The 22,039-nt window shown below is 41.8% G+C and overlaps 1 protein-coding gene across 1 annotated transcript in view; it reads right to left on the bottom strand.

Annotated features, from left to right (window-relative positions):
* The window catches only part of ADGRD2 (adhesion G protein-coupled receptor D2), a 381,627-nt gene that overhangs the window by 62,795 nt on the left and 296,793 nt on the right, over window positions 1-22,039 (bottom strand). Inside the window, exon 24 of the mRNA XM_044268542.1 lies at window positions 5,923-5,953. Within this exon, the coding sequence (XP_044124477.1) occupies window positions 5,923-5,953 (31 nt within the window). The remainder of the gene's footprint in view (window positions 1-5,922; window positions 5,954-22,039) is intronic.

Below are 22,039 nucleotides of genomic sequence, written 5' to 3'. Positions count from 1 at the left end.
TCTACAGTATTTTACTATTGATGGCCTGTCCTCAGGATAGGTCATGCAAATCTGATCAGCAGGGTCTTGATACTCCTCATCCCCCCAACAACCAGCTGTTCTGAAATAGCTCCAGTGCTGGTAGTCTGTGTTAGAAATACACAGTTCCATCTAATGGGCAGTGGACTGAGCAGTTTATTCACACTGTTTTCATGTATTCACATCTATCATCTTGTATACTTTGGGTCGTTATACAGTGCCGGCATACTGTAACATACAGAACTGTATCAGTTGCCACCACCAATGGATCTCATAATCTTACTGCTCTACTAGTATGTTTTTGCAAAATGGGAGGTGAACCCTTTGCAAAATGGGAGGTACAGTAATCAACCCAAACATGGGGAGAATATGCCAACAATTCCATATAGAAAAGGCCATTGGTTGGGTTTAATTAGTAGCAACAATGTGAGAATCAAGAATTAAAAATCATCAGGGAGGATCTAAGTATTTTTGACAATATTGAAATGGGAGAGGGATTCTCCATCAGCTACTGCAGGGGTCAGCAACTTTTGGCACCCCCTTTTTTTTTTTTTTTTTTTTTTTTTAGTGTATACTCAAAAATTTTCTGATACAATAATACAATTGACATTCATTTAGGCGTCATCTATTCAGATATCAGTTTGCACATAAAATAATTTCAGGAGTTGCAGAAAAATGCTGTTTGGTTTGTAAGATCTTGTGCTTCTTTTGTTGCAACCTCAGTACTTGAAAGGGAAAGTAATTTCAGCTTTTAAAAGGATTTATAAAAAAAAAAAGAAAAAAAAAGAGAAGCTTTAATTTTTCTGAATCAGCCTTTAAATTATCCTTTTACAGTGATATTTCTGGGATTTGCATGAAGTCATTATGCTTTTTGTACCATAATAGTATGAAACCAATTCAGTTTAACCAGAGTAATACAAAGAGATGTAGATGTATAATTAAAATGACATATAAATGTTAAAGTTGCAAATGCACACATCTATAAGGTTTACACATTACAATCATGTCATTTTATTTCTTCATTAAAAAAGGAACCACAGTGTAAAGTCTCATTCACATGAGTTTCACGTACGTGTGCTGTACGTATTCTCCACGGACAGCACAAGCACCCAATCACTTTAATTAGTGTTGAGCGAATCAAAGTTGACAAAGTGGAATCGACCTGAAGTTTTGGAAAAATTTGATTCGCAGCAAAGCTAAATTTCCTGCCACTTCGTGGTAACAAATCAATTAGCTACACGTGTTACAAAGTGAGAAGTCTGGGAACGCGAGATCACCCATAATGCCATGCAGACATCCAATCAGCAGCTTGGCTTGGATAGGAAGAGTTCAGGGACAGCGCAGGGAGACTTTTTACACAGTATAGGTGTCACGGAAGGTGTACAGAAAACTAGAAGACACAAAATGAAGATCCGACTGACTGGATCCAAAAACTAAGGAACAAAAGGGAGAGCCCTGCAACAGACCTGGCTCTCTCCCTAACTGCTCAGCCTATGCAAAAATCTCAATGGTAGATGATTGCATATCCTCGTACCTTGACTGTATAACACCTGAACACCCTATAATAGTGAGGGGACACGACCACCGGCTCCCTACACTTGATACGGAGGGAGTCAGGGTCACCTGGGATCCAGCAAACAGGAAAACACAAATGAATGAACAAAACTTATCTGTAGAAGACTCAGTAGTAGCATCAGCATGCACACACTCCAGGAAGTTGTATAAACCGCAAAGTGATGCAGTATGGGAAGGGATTTAAAGGGATGCAATCAGTGCACCTACATGACAGCTGAGAGAGGCTAACGAGATGAGAAAATGAAAGCAAAACAAAAGGAACCTCAAGGAGGAGGTTCTGAAGGACGTCTGTCAGAGCTTCTCAGATGTCTGGTGGTGACAATAGGGAGACCATAGTGAGAGTGCGAGGATTAAATGAACAGTGTCCCCCTTGATTAATAGATAAGCAATTCTATTAGGCCTCTTGCACACAACCGTATGGCTTTTTCAGTATTTTGCGGTCCGCAAAAAACGGATCCGCAAAAAATATGGATGACGTCCGTGTGCATTCCGTTTTGTACGGAACAGCTTGCCCCTAATAGAATAGTACTATCCATGTCCGTTATGTGGACAATAATAGGACATGTTCTATCTTTAAACGGAACGGAAAAACGGAAACGGAAGGCATAACCTTCTGTTTTTTTGCGGATCCATTGAAATGAGTGGTTCCGTATACGGAACGCAAAAAAAGGAACGTAAACAGGGGAAAAAACGTTTGTGTGCAAGAGGCCTTACACCTTGATTCTTTAATTGGGGTTAAAAAGCTGTCTAATACTACTGCTATTGGGGTGTCCACATTGTGTTATAGATAAATTCTATAACGCCTTGAATCTCTAATTGGGTGAAAAAGTGGTCTAATAATACTGCTTTTGGGGTGTCTACATTGTTTTATAGAAAAATCATACTATAACACCTTGATTCTGCAATTGGGGTGAAAAAGCAGTCTAAGGGTGCATTCATACGGAAAAAAAAAATTGCCAGCAGGTAAGCTTTATTTATTTGTTTCTCTGCAATATCATCTATGATCAGATGCAAACACGCAAATGAAGCCATGTTATGTTTTTAAATCACTGGCTGGAGTATAAGGGTATTTTTAGCTGGAATTTTGTTGCATGATTTATTTTGATTTGTGAAATTAGACACAATCACAACAAAGTCTTTGTGAGGAATGTGGAGTTATGATCTAATTCCAGCCATTTGCTGTCAGCTAGCAGAGGAAGCAGACTTCAAAACAAACCACATGTTTACAGTTCACACCCCACTCAGTCAGCAACTGTCCATCCCAGAAATAAATCGGTTACATATCTGCGATCCTGGGACCAAGGCTGAGGTGCCCCCGGTCATTGTTTTTCGGGTCGGGTGCCAGAAAGGGGAGATACAGAGATCTCCCAGTAGGAACCTAATGACAGTGCCCAGTGCCGTGTTTGGTCTCCACATTGCTATCAGAACCCTCCCCCTGTGATCTTCCGGTGAGGAGCTATGATCCATGATGGGTTTTTGGATTCTAAGCTGCCTCATTGAACAAAATAAAAATTAGATCTTCCCAGGGGGAGAGAGGGGAGTGGCCGACTATAGGTGGAAAGGCCCATGCAGGACAGAGGCCAGTGTCTTATCTTTGAAGGGGGCCACATCGAGCAATGTGTTTGGTGAAACCTGGATCTGCTGACATCACTGCCCCCATGTGACTACAGCTAAGGATTACAGCAACCAAGAACTCATCATAACACAAAGGACTACTCATCCACCTGGTAACTGACTTTTGCTCTGCTTAACCTAGTTTGTACCACGTCATCTGCATTTGCACATCCAACCATTGTATATCTTCTGTATGTACAGTACAGACCAAAAGTTTGGACACACCTTCTCATTCAAAGAGTTTTCTTTATTTCCATGTCTATGAAAATTGTAGATTCACACTGAAGGCATCAAAACTATGAATTAACACATGTGGAATTACATACATAACAAAAAAGTGTGAAACAACTGGAAATATGTCATATTCTAGGTTCTTCAATGTAGCCACCTTTTGCTTTGATTACTGCTTTGCACACTCTTGGCATTCTCTTGATGAGCTTCAAGAGGTAGTCACCTGAAATGGTTTTCACTTCACAGGTGTGCCCTGTCAGGTTTAATAAGTGGGATTTCTTGCCTTATAAATGGGGTTGGGACCATCAGTTGCCTTGTGGAGAAGTCAGGTGGATACACAGCTGATAGTCCTACTGAATAGACTGTTAGAATTTGTATTATTGCAAGAAAAAAGCAGCTAAGTAAAGAAAAATGAGTGGCCATCATTACTTTAAGAAATGAAGGTCAGTCAGTCCGAAAAATTGGGAAAACTTTGAAAGTGTCCCCAAGTGCAGTCACAAAAACCATCAAGCGCTACAAAGAAACTGGCTCACATGCGGACCGCCCCAGGAAAGGAAGACCAAGAGTCACCTCTGCTGCGGAGGATAAGTTCATCCGGGCCACCAGCCTCAGAAATCACAGGTTAACAACAGCTCAGATTAGAGACCAGGTCAATGCCACACAGAGTTCTAGCAGCTGACACATCTCTAGAACAACTGTTAAGAGGAGACTGTGTGAATCAGGCCTTCATGGTAGAATATCTGCTAGGAAACCACTGCTAAGGACAGGCAACAAGCAGAAGAGACTTGTTTGGGCTAAAGACCACAAGGAATGGACATTAGACCAGTGGAAATCTGTGCCTTGGTCTGATGAGTCCAAATTTGAGATCTTTGGTTCCAACCACCGTGTCTTTGTGCAACGCAGAAAAAGTGAACGGATGGACTCTACATGCCTGGTTCCCACCGTGAAGCATGGAGGAGGTGTGATGGTTTGGGGGTGCTTTGCTGGTGACACTGTTGGGGATTTATTCAAAATTGAAGGCATACTGAACCAGCATGGCTACCACAGCATCTTGCAGCGGCATGCTATTCCATCCGGTTTGCGTTTAGTTGGACCATCATTTATTTTTCAACAGGACAATGACCCCAAACACACCTCCAGGCTGTGTAAGGGCTATTTGACCATGAAGGAGAGTGATGGGGTGCTGCGCCAGATGACCTGGCCTCCACATTCACCGGACCTGAACCCAATCAAGATGGTTTGGAGTGAGCTGGACCGCAGAGTAAAGGCAAAAGGGCCAACAAGTGCTAAGCATCTCTGGGAACTCCTTCAAGACTGTTGGAAGACCATTTCAGGTGACTACCTCTTGAAGCTCATCAAGAGAATGCCAAGGGTGTGCAAAGCAGTAATTAAAGCAAAAGGTGGCTACTTTGAAGAACCTAGAATATGACATATTTTCAGTTGTTTCATACTTTTTTGATAAGTATATAATTCCACGTGTTAATTCATAGTTTTGATGCCTTCAGTGTGAATCTACAATTTTCATAGTTATGAAAATAAAGAAAACTCTTTGAATGAGAAGGTGTGTCCAAACTTTTGGTCTGTACTGTATATAGAGTTATGTCTAGCGCACCCTTAAGGCAATCAAAAAAATAATTTAATCTTGCGCTGTTCTTGATCATGAATCCCCACGTCCGTATTTCAGCATAGTCATAGCTACCTGGGGTGGTTCCTGCCCGATATAATCCCACTGGCGGACCGGGCTTATATCTAACGAGCAACTGGTGGCAGTCTACTGAGCTGACAGGGTGCTGTTTCACTGGGGCAGTGAAAAGGCTCTCTCAGCTTGTCAGGGTTGTGAGCGAGTGTGGAGTCTCGCCGCAGATAGTGTAGACCACCCTCTCTCCCTCCCTGTGTCTCCCTGTGCCTGCGTGGACAGGAGGTGTCTGTGTAAACGGTGCCAAGCTGACCTTTCGTACTTCCAGGGAGAGTGTATCATCATGTCTTGGTAACCAGTGATGAAACCAGAAATATCAGGCAGGGCTGCCAGGTGCGGTATTCATCACAGTCTTGCAGCGCTTACGAAAATCACAGTAAAAAAGTGGCCAAATAAAGAAAGGATCATTAAAATAAGCCTTAAAGGGCATCTGTCAGCAGATTTACTTCCATGCTTCTGGCAGCTATGTGATGCAGGCCTCTTCCGGCCTGTGTCCCACGCTGTATGCTGCCCGGCTCAGGCGGAATCGCGATGATGACATTATCGCGCCGTCTGCGCTGGCCTCAGCTAGGCTTCAGGCCTAGTGCCTGCAACATATCAGAGGAACGGAGAAGGGAGACGCCTCTCCCCTGCCACGTCACAGCATTATTCTGTATTGCTGTTCTGAGGACCAACACAGATGCCGTCAGCTGCCAAGTGCACATGTAACAGGTCAGCCAGTGTCATAGGTATAAAACTGCTGACATATGCCCTTTAATGGTTTACAATATTTCACCTATACTACTAACCTGATGCTTTGAAAGATGTCAGTTCTACAACCTGCAAAAGAAAGCAAGAAATCTTTTTTGTGTGCTGTAAGATATATATATATATTTATATACATACAGTACAGACCAAAAGTTTGGACACACCTTCTCATTCAAAGAGTTTTCTTTATTTTCATGTCTATGAAAATTGTAGATTCACACTGAAGGCATCAAAACTATGAATTAACACATGTGGAATTATATACATAACAAAAAACTGTGAAACAACTGAAAATATGTCATATTCTAGGTTCTTCAAAGTAGCCACCTTTTGCTTTGATTACTGCTTTGCACACTCTTGGCATTCTCTGGATGAGCTTCAAGAGGTAGTCACCTGAAATGGTCTTCCAACAGTCTTGAAGGAGTTCCCAGAGATGCTTAGCACTTGTTGGCCCTTTTGCCTTCACTCTGCGGTCCAGCTCACCCCAAACCATCTCGATTGGGTTCAGGTCCGGTGACTGTGGAGGCCAGGTCATCTGGCGCAGCACCCCATCACTCTCCTTCATGGTCAAATAGCCCTTACACAGCCTGGAGGTGTGTTTGGGGTCATTGTCCTGTTGAAAAACAAATGATGGTCCAACTAAACGCAAACCGGATGGAATAGCATGCCGCTGCAAGATGCTGTGGTAGCCATGCTGGTTCAGTATGCCTTCAATTTTGAATAATTCCCCAACAGTGTCACCAGCAAAGCACCCCCACACCATCACACCTCCTCCTCCATGCTTCACGGTGGGAACCAGGCATGTAGAGTCCATCCGTTCACCTTTTCTGCATCGCACAAAGACACGGTGGTTGGAACCAAAGATCTCAAATTTGGACTCATCAGACCAAAGCACAGATTTCCATTGGTCTAATGTCCATTCCTTGTGTTCTTTAGCCCAAACAAGTCTCTTCTGCTTGTTGTCTGTCCTTAGCAGTGGTTTCCTAGCAGATATTCTACCATGAAGGCCGGATTCACACAGTCTCCTGGTCTCTAATCTGAGCTGTTGTTAACCTGCGATTTCTGAGGCTGGTGACTCGGATGAACGTATCCTCCGCAGCAGAGGTGACTCTTGGTCTTCCTTTCCTGGGGCATGTGAGCCAGTTTCTTTGTAGCGCTTGATGGTTTTTGTGACTGCACTTGGGGACACTTTCAAAGTTTTCCCAATTTTTCAGACTGACTGACCTTAATTTCTTAAAGTAATGATGGCCACTCATTTTTCTTTACTTAGCTGTTTTTTTCTTGCCATAATACAAATTCTAACAGTCTATTCAGTAGGACTATCAGCTGTGTATCCACCTGACTTCTCCACAACGCAACTGATGGTCCCAACCCCATTTATAAGGCAAGAAATCCCACTTATTAAACCTGACAGGGCACACCTGTGAAGTGAAAACCATTTCAGGTGACTACCTCTTGAAGCTCATCAAGAGAATGCCAAGAGTGTGCAAAGCAGTAATCAAAGCAAAAGGTGGCTACTTTGAAGAACCTAGAATATGACATATTTTCAGTTGTTTCACACTTTTTTGTTATGTATATAATTCCACATGTGTTAATTCATAGTTTTGATGCCTTCAGTGTGAATCTACAATTTTCATAGACATGAAAATAAAGAAAACTCTTTGAATGAGAAGGTGTGTCCAAACTTTTGGTCTGTACTGTGTGTATATATATATATATATATATATATATAATCAACTTCAACGCTTACAAGTTAAAGGGGTTATCCCATGACTTATATAAAAAGAAATGAAAAGCAGTGATCATATAATACATGACAATCTTTTCCTGGCAAAGCTAGAACCAGCCCTGTACCTCACATGGATACAGAGATCTACCCATTTATTGCTCTGCGAGATTTATATCAAGCTGACAGCTCGAGGGGGGTGTCTTTTCTGCTGCATCTATGTGTGTCCATTCTGCTGGCGCTCTCTCTCACAACTCACGAGGCAGTTGAAGGATGAAACTGAGCATGTGTAGCGGCCATCTCAGTGAGCTGGACAAATAAGAAAGAAAACAGCAGGTAGCGCTATACAGATACATTTCATTGAATAACTCCGTGGCTATGCAAAATTTTTAATTACATGCAATTACAAAATTATTCAGATCCAAGTTCTGTAGAATATTTTTTGTGGGACAACCCCTTTTAAAGGGGTCTTTCAGGACTTAATTATTGATGACCAAGTGTCCCAGTTGTACCAGGTCATTCTTTCAAAATAAGCTGCAACGTGTGTCTACATGAGAGGAATACCACTATTTCTGGCCATTATATGACTTGTATCTGGCACTTGGCAGTGTTCCCCTTTGCAATTTCTAAATGTGATTCTCAGATACCCGAGTTTCTCCCTAACTCTCCGTAGCACACCCTCAGAAGCAGCAGCAGTAATGGAAGACATTAAACAGCAGTACTGATCATGGCACCTGAGGGGTCTTTTCCAAGGAGTGCTACACTCCTGGGGACTGAACGGCTCTCTCTTGTCAAGATCAAGGAAGCGTTCAGTTGCTATGACAGCCTCAGGCCTTCTGAAGGCTCCAAGGCTGGTCAAAGTGAAGATCCTATCAGTCCTTGGCAGGGCTTGATAGAAATGCATGGAATTTCCCATAGGCTGCAATGTTAAATAATTGCTGGCTATGTAAGGACTTCAAAATAACCACCTGTTAAAGGTAACCTGTCACCTCTACTATGCTACCCTCACTGAGCGTTTCTAAATGTTGATTGTGTTACCCTAAACATATAAATTGCACTTTTAATTTCATTTGCAGATGAATTCAATAAGTATTATGCATTTTTGCATTTTCCGCCTTTTATGCAAATTAACATGAGTCATATCTTACTTGTGCGACCAGAGAAGAGTCATATTTTCAAGCTCTGACTCATTTCTGGTTAATTTGCATATGTATCAAATCAGGTTTTTTTTTACACAATAACAGCACACAGAGCTATGGGGACTGGGTATTACGGATGTGCTAGCGGCCATCTAGCAACCCATGTCCTCAGCTCTATACACAAATTCCCGGTGACAGGTTCCCTTTAAAGTCCCCTAGGAGGACTATAAGTACAAAAAACTTTTTAAATTATAAAAAATATATAAAAAGTTAAACTACCCCCTTCCCCATATTAAAAGTAATAAGAAATGAAGATCATTAGCTTTGCCACATCCCAAAATGCCCAAGTTATTACAATTAAAACATATTTATTCCGTAGGGTGGACAGCGTAATGGGGGAAAAAAAATTCTAAATGGCGGTTTCACCATATATATTGGCTGCTTCAATAACGAGTGATCAAAAAGTCATACACTCCAAAATGGCATCAATAAAAACTTCAGATCACCCCACAAAAAATGAGAACTCTATAGATATAAATAATTTAAAATAAAGTTATGGGGGTCAGAATAAAGCAATGCAAATAAACCATGTGTTTATTATTTTTTTAAGTATTAAGGCCCAAGAAAACTATAAAAATTTAGTATAGTAATCATACTGAAGTCCGTTTGACTGCATAAGAAATGCTGTAAAAACAAAACCCATAAAAACTATGGCTGAATTTAATTTTTATTTTCCATATTCCACCAATTTGGAATTTCAAGCCTCCTACCACATTGTATGCAATATAAAGTAGTACCATAAATACATAAAAAAATACCAAATTTGAAAAAACCAAAATCGTAATTTTAAAAATTTCTATTTTTCTGCTTTTAAAACAGATAGTGATAGTGGATCATTTTGTAAATTCCATTTTCTTTTCTTGAGACGTTTCACATGGGTGTCGCGTGTGAGGGCCGGATAGGAAGCGGTTGGGTCACGGGAAAATGCGCGATACGGCATGTTTGGTACCCAGACCAGAACTCAGACTTCTTCACAGAAGTTCGGGTTTGGGTTAGGTGTTCTGTAGATTATTATTTTCCCTTATAACATGGTTATAAGGGAAAATAATAGCATTCTTAATACAGAATGCTTAGTAAAATTTCCATTGAGGGGTTAAAAATAATACATTTAACTCACCCCATCCACTTGGTCGCGTAGCGGATCTCCACTTCTTTCTTCTTTCTTCAGGATCTGGCAAAAGGACTTTTGATTACATCACTGTGCTCATCACATGATCTATCACATGGTCCATCACCATGGTGATGGATCATGTGATGAGCGCAGTGACATCACCAAAGGTCCTTTTCCTCCCAGGTCATCAAAGAAGAAGAAAGAAGAAAAGCTGCGCTCAAGTGGATGACTTAAGTTTAATAATTTTTAAAATAATAATGATCGGGTCTCCATCCCGATCATCTCCTAGCAATCATGCGTGAAAATCGCACCGCATCCACACTTGCTCACGGATGCTTGCGAGCTTCACACAGCCCCATTCACTTCTATGGGGCCTGCGTTGCGTGAAAAACACACAATATAGAGCATGCTGCGATTTTCAATGCACAAGTGAGGCGTGAAAATCACCGCTCATGTGCACAGCCCCATAGAATTAAATGGCTCCGGATTCAATGCGGGTGCAATGCGTTCAACTCGCGCATTGCACCAGCGTGGAAAACTCTCCCGTGTGAAAGAGGCCTTAGAAGTTTAGAAGCAAATCTGAAGTCACTTTGCGAGGCTTACACAATAGAAACCACCCATAAATGGCCCCATTTTAGAAACTACACCATTCAAGACATTCAAAACTGGTTTTACAAGAATTAAATGAAAATTTTGATGACATTTCAGAATTTTACTTTTTTGGCAGATTTTCCATTTTAATCCATTTTTTCCAGTAACAAAGCAAGGGTTAGCGGCCCAAAAATATTTATTGCCTTGATTCTGTAGTTTCCAGAAACACCCCATATATGGTCATAAACTACTGTATGGGCGATGAAGGAAAGGAACGCCATATGGTTTTTGGAAGGCAGATTTCACTGGGATAATTTTAAGTTGCAATTCACATTTGAAGACCCCCAGATGCACCCCTAGAGTAGAAACTCCCAAAAAGACCCCATTTTGGAAACTATGGGATAAGGTGGCAGTTTTGTTGGTACTATTTTAGGGTACATATGATTTTTGGTTGCTCTATATTACACTTTTGTGAGGCAAGGTAACAAAAAATAGCTGTTTTGGCACTGTTTTTAATATGGTATTTTTATAGAGCAGGTTGTTACGGATGCGACAATATCAAATATTTGTTGTTTGTTTCAGTTTTACATAATAAAGCATTTTTTTTAAAGTTGTTTTGTGTCTTCATATTCTGAAAGCCATAGATTTTTTTTGTTTTTCTTTGGGCGACTGTCCAATGTAGGGGCTCATTTTTTTTTCAGCATAAGATGACGGTTTGATTGGTACTATTTTAGGGTGCATATGACTTTTTGACCACTTGGTATTACACTTTTTGTGATTTTAAGGTGATAAAAAATGGCTTTTTTGACACACTTAAATTTTTTATTTCTTTACGGTGTTCATCTTAGGGGTTAGGTCATGTGATATTTTTATACAGCAGGTTCTTACGGATGTAGCGATACCTAATATGTATACTTTTTTTTATTTATTTAAGTTTTATACAACAATATCATTTTTGAAACCCCAAAATATCATGTTTTAGTGTCTCCATAGTCTGAGAGCCATATTTTTTTTATTTTATATTTTGGGCGATTGTCTTAGGGTATCATTTTTGCGGGATAAGATGACGGTTTGAATTCCAATAGTAGAAAAGGATAATGAGGCGGCACTTACCCAGCAGTAATTCATAAAATGATCCTTTATTGGTCCGGGATGCGAGTAACAATAACCAGCAGAATTAACAGGGACGGACAGCGAATTTTCCATGCATAGCGGCGTCTGCCGTTTCATTCAAAAATGCACTTCCTCGGGCCGCTGATGTAAGTGCGTATGAACGCGTTAGTCAATGCCTGTGAACAAGGCCTCACACAACTGCTATTGATATTTTCAAGGTTTTTTACTTCCTGACTTGTATACTTATTCAGCATTATTAGACAAAAAATAATAATCAGCCGTGGAATAATAACTATGAAGAGATCGAGTATATCAGGTGGAAAACAATAGGCCCTTCACCATATTGCTCTGACTGAATGGAAAGAAAGCATTGCAAGAGGTCATTAATTAATGGCTAATAGCTACGATGTGCTCATTCTCTCTGTCCGCATGTATGAGAAGTCCATTTGAGAGGAGAGAGCAGTTGACATTTTTACCAAAGAACATGAGATTGCATTATCTCACTTAGCACCCAAGCTATATTTCAGTTCATGTCAATTGTTTCCTGACTGGGACAACCTGAACAAGTGAATTGTGGAGTTGATGAAGAGCATATCAATATGCTTTTTGGTTAAAGTTCCACCATTTATTGTTTTGATGGGTCAGATCTTTACTTTTTTAATGCTAGTAGTAGTACTATCAATAAGGGGTCAACTGTTTCACAGGGATTGGAAAGCCGCAAAGCCTTGAGCTTTTAAAAGGATTAGAAACTGTGTAAAAATGTGTTTCACTGAGAAATAATTGTCTGCAAAATGATAACTCGGTTGAGCTCCACTTTCTAAATCTACTACAGGTCATTTAAAATACCCTTTGCGCTTTGGACACAGATTGGGTCCTTATTCAGGTTTAAAGGCTATGGACACTTTAGAAGGCATTTTTAAAGGATTGCATAGTACTTATTTTAGTCTCAAACATTTTTCCAATTAGTCTTTCGTAAAAATTGTTAAACTGCACCAAGAACCTTTTCACATATCGTGCAGACTTTTCTTACTTAATCACTGTAACGATCAAGATCTGCTAAGGCGTAATCTGTAAAGATCGATTTAAACAGGGAGATAAATCGGGCAGATTATCCGAAATGAACGCACTCTGCTGCCTAGAAACAATACAGCTGCAATAGCGATCCTTCTTCATACTGCGGAGGAGATCGCTGCATGTACTGTAAATGCAGCACTTCACCTCCACTTAATGAGTAGTCAACTATCGGGAAGGAACGCTTCATTCCACACAATAGGCTTTAACTCGGCCCGTCTAAATTCACCTTAAAAACAGTGCAGTTTTTAAACCAGCACCTGGATCTGAATACTTTTGTAATTGCATTTAATTAAAAATTCAGCCTAGCCACTGAGTTTTTCAATAAAATCTATCTGTATAGTGCTACCTGCTGTTTTTTTTTTTTACAAGATGGAATAAATATCCTATTGAAATTGATCAATCAGAGCAGTGTGAAATGGGTATGCAATACCAAATACAAGCGTGCCCCCTATAAATAATGGCAACACTACTAAGGCCCAGAACAATCAAGTCATACAACCCAGAGGTGCACTGAATAGAGAGGCAACATACCAGTATTAGAAGGGGCTGATGCCAGGGCGGAGGTGCTCCTCGACGCGCGTTTCGTGTGTTAGTTCGCTTCCTCAGGAGGAGTTCATATTTTAAAAAAACCTGATGCAAAAGTAGAGTACAAACTCTAAAAAATTGACCCCATTTTGGAAATGACAGGATAAGGTAAGAGTTTCGTTGGTACTATTTTGGGGTATATATGATTTTTGATGGCTCTATATTACACTTGTGAGGCAAGGTAACAAAAAATGACTTTCTGGCACAGTTTTCATTTTTAGGGCATTCACCTAACAGGTTAGATTATGTGCTATTTTTATAGAGCAGGTTGTTACAGACGCAACAATATCAAATATGTAAACCTTTTTTTTCAGTTTTACATAATAAAGCATTTTCGAAAAAAAAAAATCATGTTTTTGTATCTCCATTTTCTGAAAGCCATATAATCCTCCTGTGTAAACACTCTTTTTTTTGCAGAAAGAGTTGCCATTTTTATTGGTACTATTTTTGGGTAAATATGATTTTTGGATCAGTCAATATTATTAATTTTCGCGCAAGGTGACCAAAAGATCGTTGTTTTAGCACAGTTTTTTTATTATTCTTTTTATAGCATTCATCTTAGGGGGTAGATCATGAGATATTTTATAGAGCAGGTTGTTACGGATGTGGCAATACCTAATTTGCCTATTTATTTATATTTATTTTGGTTTTACACAAAAGCATTTTATAAAACAATCATGTTTTTGTGTCTCCACTTTCTGAAAGCCATTTATTTTTTTATTTTTGGGGTGATTATCTTATGTAGGGGGTCATTTTTTGTGGCATGAGGTGACTATCGATTAGTACTATTCTTGGATACATACAACTTTTTGACCGCTTGGTATTACACTTTTTTGTGATATAAGGTTAAAAAAAAGTCTTTTTTTGGCACAGTTTTTATTTTTATTTACGTTGTTCATCTGATGGGTTGAATCATGTGATATTTTTATAGAGCCAGTTGTTTTGGTTTTACACAATAAAAGCATTTTTAAAAATGCATTTCTCCATTTTCTGAAAGGCAAATTATTATATTTTTCAGGCGATTGTCTTATTTAAGGGCTCATTTTTGGTGGGATGAGGTGATGGATTGATACTATTTTTGGGTAAAACTTTTTGATCACTTGGTATTACACTTTTTGTGATGTAAGGTAACAAAAAATAGCTTTTTTGGCAGTTTTTAATTTTATTTTTTTATTTACGGTGCTTACCTGATGGGGTTGATTTTTTACAATTGTATATGTTTTTATGGGAAAGGGGCATTTTTAGTTTTTATTTTACTTGAAACTTTATTAGAAATAATAAATGAAGGACAGGAATTGTGTATGTATAAAAGACCTAAATGTATACACATATATCTCACAAGCAATAACAACATATAAAAAACCTATGTATTAGGTCTGTCTAGACGTGGGCAGAATAGAAGTATATAATTTAATATAATGATAATATGGAAAAATAGAAAAAAAAATATATTATTTTTTATATACTAAAAAAGAATGGTGGGTTATAAATATTGGGATAGACCAAAGTGGTATCAATCGGGTGGGTATCTATTAGTATAGTTATGTAGGGCAATGGTACATATAGTATGGGGGAAAAAAGTGATTTTATTGAGAAAAAATATATATTATAAAAAATACATACAATAAATATATAAAAATAAATATATAAACATATATATAATAAATAAATCTAAATGAAGCTGGATGGAGGAATCTGATTCTATGGATAGAGGAGGGAGTAAAAAAAAAAAATATATATATATATATATATATATATATACATCTATACACATAACACAATATGTAATATATATGTCTAGACAAGGGTTGGATAGGGGTAAGTAATTAAATAAAATATATTTTGATTATATTAAACTTTAAATGAAAATATATACCAAAAAAATAAAACATTTAAAGGAAATATTGGCTTTAATAGTATATTCTAAACATTCATTTAGCCCAAAAGGAGATAGGGTATTGAGACGGTAAATCCAAAACATCTCCTTTCTGCAAAGAGATCGATAGAAGTTTTGGACACATTCAAGGGGGGTCATCCTAAGTAAAGATGAGTCACCATTATAGTAGATGGAAAAATGTTTGGAAACGCTGTGGGTAAGGATCTTACGTTTAATATTTGATCGGTGTTCATTTAGATGTTCTCAGAGGGATTGGGTGGTTCTACCCACATATTGCAGGTCACATGAACAATGTAGTAGATATATGACATTGCAGGATTCACAATTCATTTTGTGTTTAAGAGTGGATGGCAACATGTTTATTTTGAAGATCATAGAAACTTTATTTTCGATATTATTGACCATAACCTCAACCTGTATTTAATGTAAATTGTTTATAATGATATCCCTCCATATTTTGATCATCCTTGGACATTTTTGGTGAGCACTCACAGGAAATGACATCACCATTCAGTTCCTCCCCACCATGTGCAAGACTCAAACCATGGACTACTATAAATACCTACATGTATGTATACCCTTTATGTTTGTCCTATGTTATTGCTCCTGAAGAAGGGGGTGCACTGTATAGCCCCCGAAACGCGTTGACCCTCGATTCTAATAAAAGGGAAGTTTCCTGATGTACCCACTTGGTGACTGCAACCTCTTCCTGTGATTCTACATGCGATTCTGGCGGGAGAGTTATGCCTATGGGTGTCTTGAGTTTATCCCATAGACTATCTCCATGTGAGAAACAGCTCTTTCTGTATAATGTTTGTGCCTAAATTGTATTGAAACTATCCTTTGGCATTCCGGGCACTAGAGGCCACTGGTTTGCAGCTACAACCAGCACATTCTGGGATTTGCATATGTAAAGCAGGTGATGACTCATGCAGGCTACTTCTGAGTAAACCAGGAAGTGTGAGCTGCTCTGACATGGTGAAAGCAATGTTCTGTGAGAGACTGAATCCGATTTCATCTTTGCTTCCGGGTGTCCAGGAGTGAATAGGCATGCAGAGGAAGGAGACTAGTTGTTGTCCCTTACTTGGATCCGGCACTTTGAAAGGGAGATTGTTCCAGGAAGACCATTTACAGCGTGTGGGCAGAAGTATGACTACCAAGCAAGGCCACACGGTTGCTGAGAGGTTGGTGGCCATCCCGAGTAAGTGGCATCCTTGAGCTCATAACGGACGCAGGTCAGTACACCTGGTTATTGATTGACTTATATTGAGTGGCACCTGAAGTAACAGAGACTAAGCCTAGGCCTAAAGTAGTTAGCTAGTTAGGGTTATATGTTTTGCTAGGCCTCACAGAACTGTTTTGCGGCGCAGTATTTGACTTGCAGGCTCTGCTGCGTCTGCCACCTGTTAGGTGTGTCTTCTTCAGCGGCACAGCATGACTTCCAGGCTCTGCTGTGTGCGCCACCGGGCTAGGCCTGTCCCGCTTACAGGGACAGTGACTGGGGGCCTGAGATATAACTTGGTCTGTGTATACTTATATTGTTGTGTTATTACTATTTTAAAGTAAAGTTTCTGTTCCTGCATATAAAGCTGGTGTCAGTGTCGCTTTCCTTGTCTGTGACTTTGCTGTATCCTGGGGAGCCCACCCCGTTACACGGCTTACATCCCCTTGTGAAGTGAGTCATAACACAGATTTTCTTGGTTTTACCTTGTTTTTATCTTTTGATATGTTTTAAGGTGTTATCTGATACCCACTATGCATTTGGATTCTAATTAGACATTACTATATTCTTCTATTTATTATTATTATTTTTATTCATACACTACATTACAGGGTTGGCGCCCTCGAGTCTGGCTGAGCCTACTTTTTTTTCTCTTTTTCCAAGTATATGCTATTTCTACTAGCGGTGGCCTTCCACTGCAGTTCCAGCCACTCTCAGGCAGCCTCTCACTACCCTAGTCCCCATTCTGTCCTAATACAACTCCCTTTGTTGTCGTCTGGTAGTTTTTTAAAGACTCTTCCTTTTGAAAGTCTGTGATTAACACTCATTTTTTTCCGGCAGGGGTCTCTTTTGCCCCCCCCCCCTTCTTTCTTCTCCTACATATCAGTGGATTACACAGTGTAATACACTGATAGTTTGCCTATGAGATCCAGCTGGGCCTTATAGGTCTCTGTAGCTGCCGGGTCCCAAGGCCTTTGAAAGGCTTGGGCTGTCATGGCAACCATTGAGTCATTGTCACTGCAGCTTGGGGACCCGATGGATCAGAAGAGGGAGAGCAAACCTCCAGTATGCTGTGGTCAGAGCTGCCTGCTTCATATGAGGGGTTAATCCATCGGCATCAGTGTTGTTACTGATGCTGGTGGATGCAGCAGGGGTCTGGCTTTCAGTAATAGCTGAGCCCTTGCCGATGATCAGGGCAACGTGTGTGGGGCAGGAGAAGGACTGCAAGACAAGAATGCTTGTCTTGGGGCACAAAGTAACGGCCTTTTAGCATGAACAATCTTGTCCTGGGTCCTAAGTGTGTTAAAGCCACTTTTCTGGTGCAAGGGAGATGATAAATCTCCTCCGCTGTATTTTGATAAAGTGTTGTGGTAGTGAAACAATACTGTGAGTCAGTATGACACGCACATGACAGGCGTCGCTTTTAGAATCACTGCACACTTCAATTATTTGGGCAGTTAAGGGGCCAAAACTGACCAAATAACTCAAGTGTGAACTCAGCCTTACAGGTTGATGTTAGCGCCAGGTATAAAGAACCGTGCAGAGGCCCAAGATCCTACTGTAGCTTAAAAGAGCGCACTGCTTTTACACCATTGTCAGCTAATTCCACATAAATGTCTACAGAACCTGTTCTATTAAACGCTTATACAAGTAAAGCCCCTCTGACAGAGTGGAGATGGTGTCAGCAGTAAGTTTGTGTTGACGTCACTGATTATTTTGCCCTTCCTCTGATCCATCAGAACAATAACCCCCCAAAAAACAGATCCTGCCTGTTGAGCATCCGCCTTCACTCGGTCAGCATTTGATCAGTAATCCATCAGTATTGCTAAAGCCCAAAAAAAAACAGGAGTGGATCCAAAACAGAGATGACACGTGAATGGAATATTTGCATGTCTTCTGTGTTTTGTACTCACTCCTGCTTTTGGCTACCAAATCATAAGTCAATTCTGATGGGACCATAAAGGCCTTAGAAGCTGCTACACAGACAGGATCCGTTGTGCGTCTCATTTTTCCTTCCTTCTGACAGATCAGAAGAAGGGTCAAATAAATTATGATGTCAACCAGTCCAAAAAGTAAAAATAGTGGCCCAGTCATGGAGTGTGGGAGAACAGCTTGAGAAGTCCACAGAGTGGCCCATTTTCATAGTGTTGAGGTGGCAGCAGCATGAGGAAGCCACAGAGTGGCCCAGTGACATAGTGTTGAGTTAGCAGCAGCATGAGGAGGCCACAGACTGGCAAGGTGACATAGTGTGGAGGTGGCGGCAGCAGCATGAGGAGGCCACAGAGTGGTCCCATGACAGTTTGTTGATTTAGCAGCAGCATGAGGAGGCCACAGACTGGCAAGGTGACAAAGTGTGGAGGTGGCAGCAGCAGCATGAGGATGCCACAGAGTGGCACAATGAGAGGGTGGAGGTGGCAGCAGCAGCATGAGGAGGCCACAGAGTGGCCCAGAGACAGAGTTGTGAGTTGGCAGCCGCATGAGGAGGCCACAGAGTGGCAAGGTGACACAGTGTGGAGGTGGCAGCAGTATGAGGAGACCATAGAGCGGCACAAGGACAGAATGTGGAGGTGGAAGCAGCAGCATGAGGAGGACACAGAGTGGCACAATGAGAGTGTGGAGGTGGCAGCAGCAGCATGAGGAGACCACAGAGTGGCCCAGAGACAGAGTTGTGAGTTGGCAGCCGGATGAGGAGACCACAGAGTGGCAAGGTGACATAGTGTAGCGGTGGAAGCAGCAGCATGAGGAGGCCACAGACTGGCAAGGTGACATAGTGTGGAGGTGGAAGCAGCAGCATGAGGAGGCCACAGACTGGCAAGGTGACATAGTGTGGAGGTGGCAGAAGCAGCATGAGGAGGCCCCAGAGTGGCAAGGCAACATAGTGTGGAGGTGGGAGCAGCAGCATGAAGAGACCTGAGTGGTGAGGTGGCAGCAGCATCAGGAGACCACAGAGTCCCCCGGTGACAGAGTGGGGAGGTGGGTGGCAATAACAGTATCCGCTGACTATGGTGGGTGTTAGAAGGAGCACTTAGCATCAGATGTGTGGCATCAGGCGGCTGGCAGCATCACAATAGTAGCTGCGTCAGGTAGCCAGAAGAAACCAATCTCTTTTGTCAAGGTTTGGATAAGGCAGCATGGATGATCTAATCTAATGCATCAGGCATTGGTGGGTGGAAATCCTTGCTGATCCACGTCTAATTCATATTGACAAAGATCAGTCTCTCCACATTTTGGGTGGACAGGCGAGTTCACCTTGGGGTAACTATGGCCCCCGCCGCACTAAACACCCTCTCTGATGCCACACTACTGGCCAGTTGCAGCCACAAATCCAATTTAGCTGCCCAGTAGTCCAGCGTAACTTAAATGTGGGGTGGCAGGGTGCTGTCCAAGTATTCCACCAACTGTTGGTTCAGTTTCTGCTCCAGGTCTAACTGCTGCTACTGGTGCGCAGTTTCTTCACTAGGCAGGTTAAGAAAGCTGCTCACCATCAACTCTAGACTCAAGCTGCTGCTGATGGAGCTGGTACTGCTCTTACCCCCCCCCCCCCCCACCCCACCACAGGAGCCTTGGCAGTGGAAAGAGAACGCAGAGGACCCCACTGGTCAAACCTGCGAGAGGATGGACGATGGTGTAGATAGGCAGCGGCCAACTGACTACATAGGATGTCTCTATAGTAGTCCTCCCTCTCAGCGGGCTCCCTGCCTCCATCTCCACTGCATACTGCCACGGTGTGCATGGGTCATCTGCTTCATCTTCCTCATCTCCCTCTTGCTCATCCGGCTGCTCCTGCTCCTCCTGTCACCTGTGTATAAAAACCACCCATTTTGCTACACATTGCTTGTGCTCCAATGTCCTCCTCCTCCAGTTCAGCCCCCACAGGGCTCATGTGGCCATGAGATATAGGCGCCATGTGTCCAGTCCCCTGACCAGCCAGATTTACCAGCTGTTGTTCATCCCGTAGTCCTGGAGACTGACAAATAACATGGCATCCTCAAAGGGTCTGAACAAATGGCAGGTGTCATGCATGAGTTGCTACTGGCTGACATTAAAGTTACAAAGGGGAGTACTCCTGTCCACTTGGATCATCAAGAAATCCTTTATGGCCTTTCTTTGTTTGTATAGTCTGTCCAACATATGGAGGGTGGAATTCCAACGGGTGGAAAAGTCGCATATCAGCCCATGTTGGGGGGTGCTGTTCTGCCGCTGCAGCTCAAGGGGGGTGTGCTTGGCGGTGTACAAGTGGCTGAAGTGCATGCAAAGTTTCCTGCCCATTTTTAGGATGTCTTGCAGATGGGTGGAAGACTTCAGGAACCGCTTGACAACCATATTTAACATGTGCGCCATGCAGGGCGCATGGCTCAGCCCTCCTTTTCCATGCAGTGGAGGCTGAGAACACGGTGGCAGAGAGAAATTGTTGCAGGACCAACAGTGTTAGAACATGAAGACGGAAGTGGCGTTAACTGGCCAAGTTGCTGGCAGTGGGCCATAAAGGACATATATTGTCATTGACTGTAGTTATAGCTCAAAACGTCGTCACTGCTATGCAATTTGGCAGACACCTACAGGCTCAAGGACTGGCCCACCTTCTGTTCTACATATTTGTGCAGGGCCGGTACTGCCTTTTTGGCAAAGAAATGACGGCTTGGGACTCTCCACTTCAGCTTGGCATGATGAGAAGGACAGACGGCTTCCTTCAGCTGAGGTGGTGGAGCCTTCACTGAAAACATGTGCGTGCCACTAGGTGATGCAGCGGTTTCTGCGAAGGTTTGGACCACCACATTGGAGCCACGGTTCTCCCAGGCCACTTTATGGTGACGCTGCATATGTTGACGCAGGGCTGTGGTGAAAATATTGGCACCCTGGCCACGCTTTACCTTCTGCCCAGAGATTCGGCAAATAGCCATGTTCACCTCCTCCGGTGGCTTAACAAAAAACTGCCACACTGCGAAGTAGGTTATTTTACCCCCAACTCTCCGCACTGACTGACTGCTACCACCGCTGCCTCCATGAACCCCTGCACCACTACTTCCCGGGCAGGTAGGCTCCTGCGAAGCAGGTGGTCTACTCCGGGCACGTTTGGTTCCCGACCTCCCACTGATGCCACCCTGCTGACTCCCGGCCACACCAAAGTCTTGCTGGCTCTGCCGCTGCCTTACGCACAAGCTGGCACCCTCTTCTCCGGATGATGACTAATACACACCAAAAAAAAATTGGCACTTCTCCACATGGCTAATACGCCCTCCTTTTTTTTTTTTTCAATAATACACCCCAAAAAAGGCTTTAGAACATATAAGTGCACCTCTGAACAGCAAATAAGCCCTTATTTTTTACACTTCTACTTGCCGAAAAAGGCTTTAGAACATATAACTGCACCGCTGAAAGGCAAATAAGCTTTTATTTTTTTCCACTAATACACGCCAAAAAAGGCTGTAATTTTCTCACTTCACCACACAACGGCTAATAAGCCACTTTTTTTCCACTAATACACCCCAAAAAGTATAATGGCAATTTGGTGTCACGGAAGGTGTACAAGAAACAAGACAATGCAAAATGAATATATGACTCACTGGATCCAAAACTAATGAACAAAAGGGAGACCCCTGCATGAGACCTGGCTCTCTGCCTTACTGCTCAGCCTATGCG

This window comes from Bufo gargarizans, chromosome 9 (genome assembly GCF_014858855.1).
Source record: "Bufo gargarizans isolate SCDJY-AF-19 chromosome 9, ASM1485885v1, whole genome shotgun sequence".
In the NCBI taxonomy this organism is placed as follows: Eukaryota; Metazoa; Chordata; class Amphibia; order Anura; family Bufonidae; genus Bufo; species Bufo gargarizans.
Note: the sequence above shows the minus strand (reverse complement) of the source record. Positions and strands in the feature narration are given on the sequence as shown.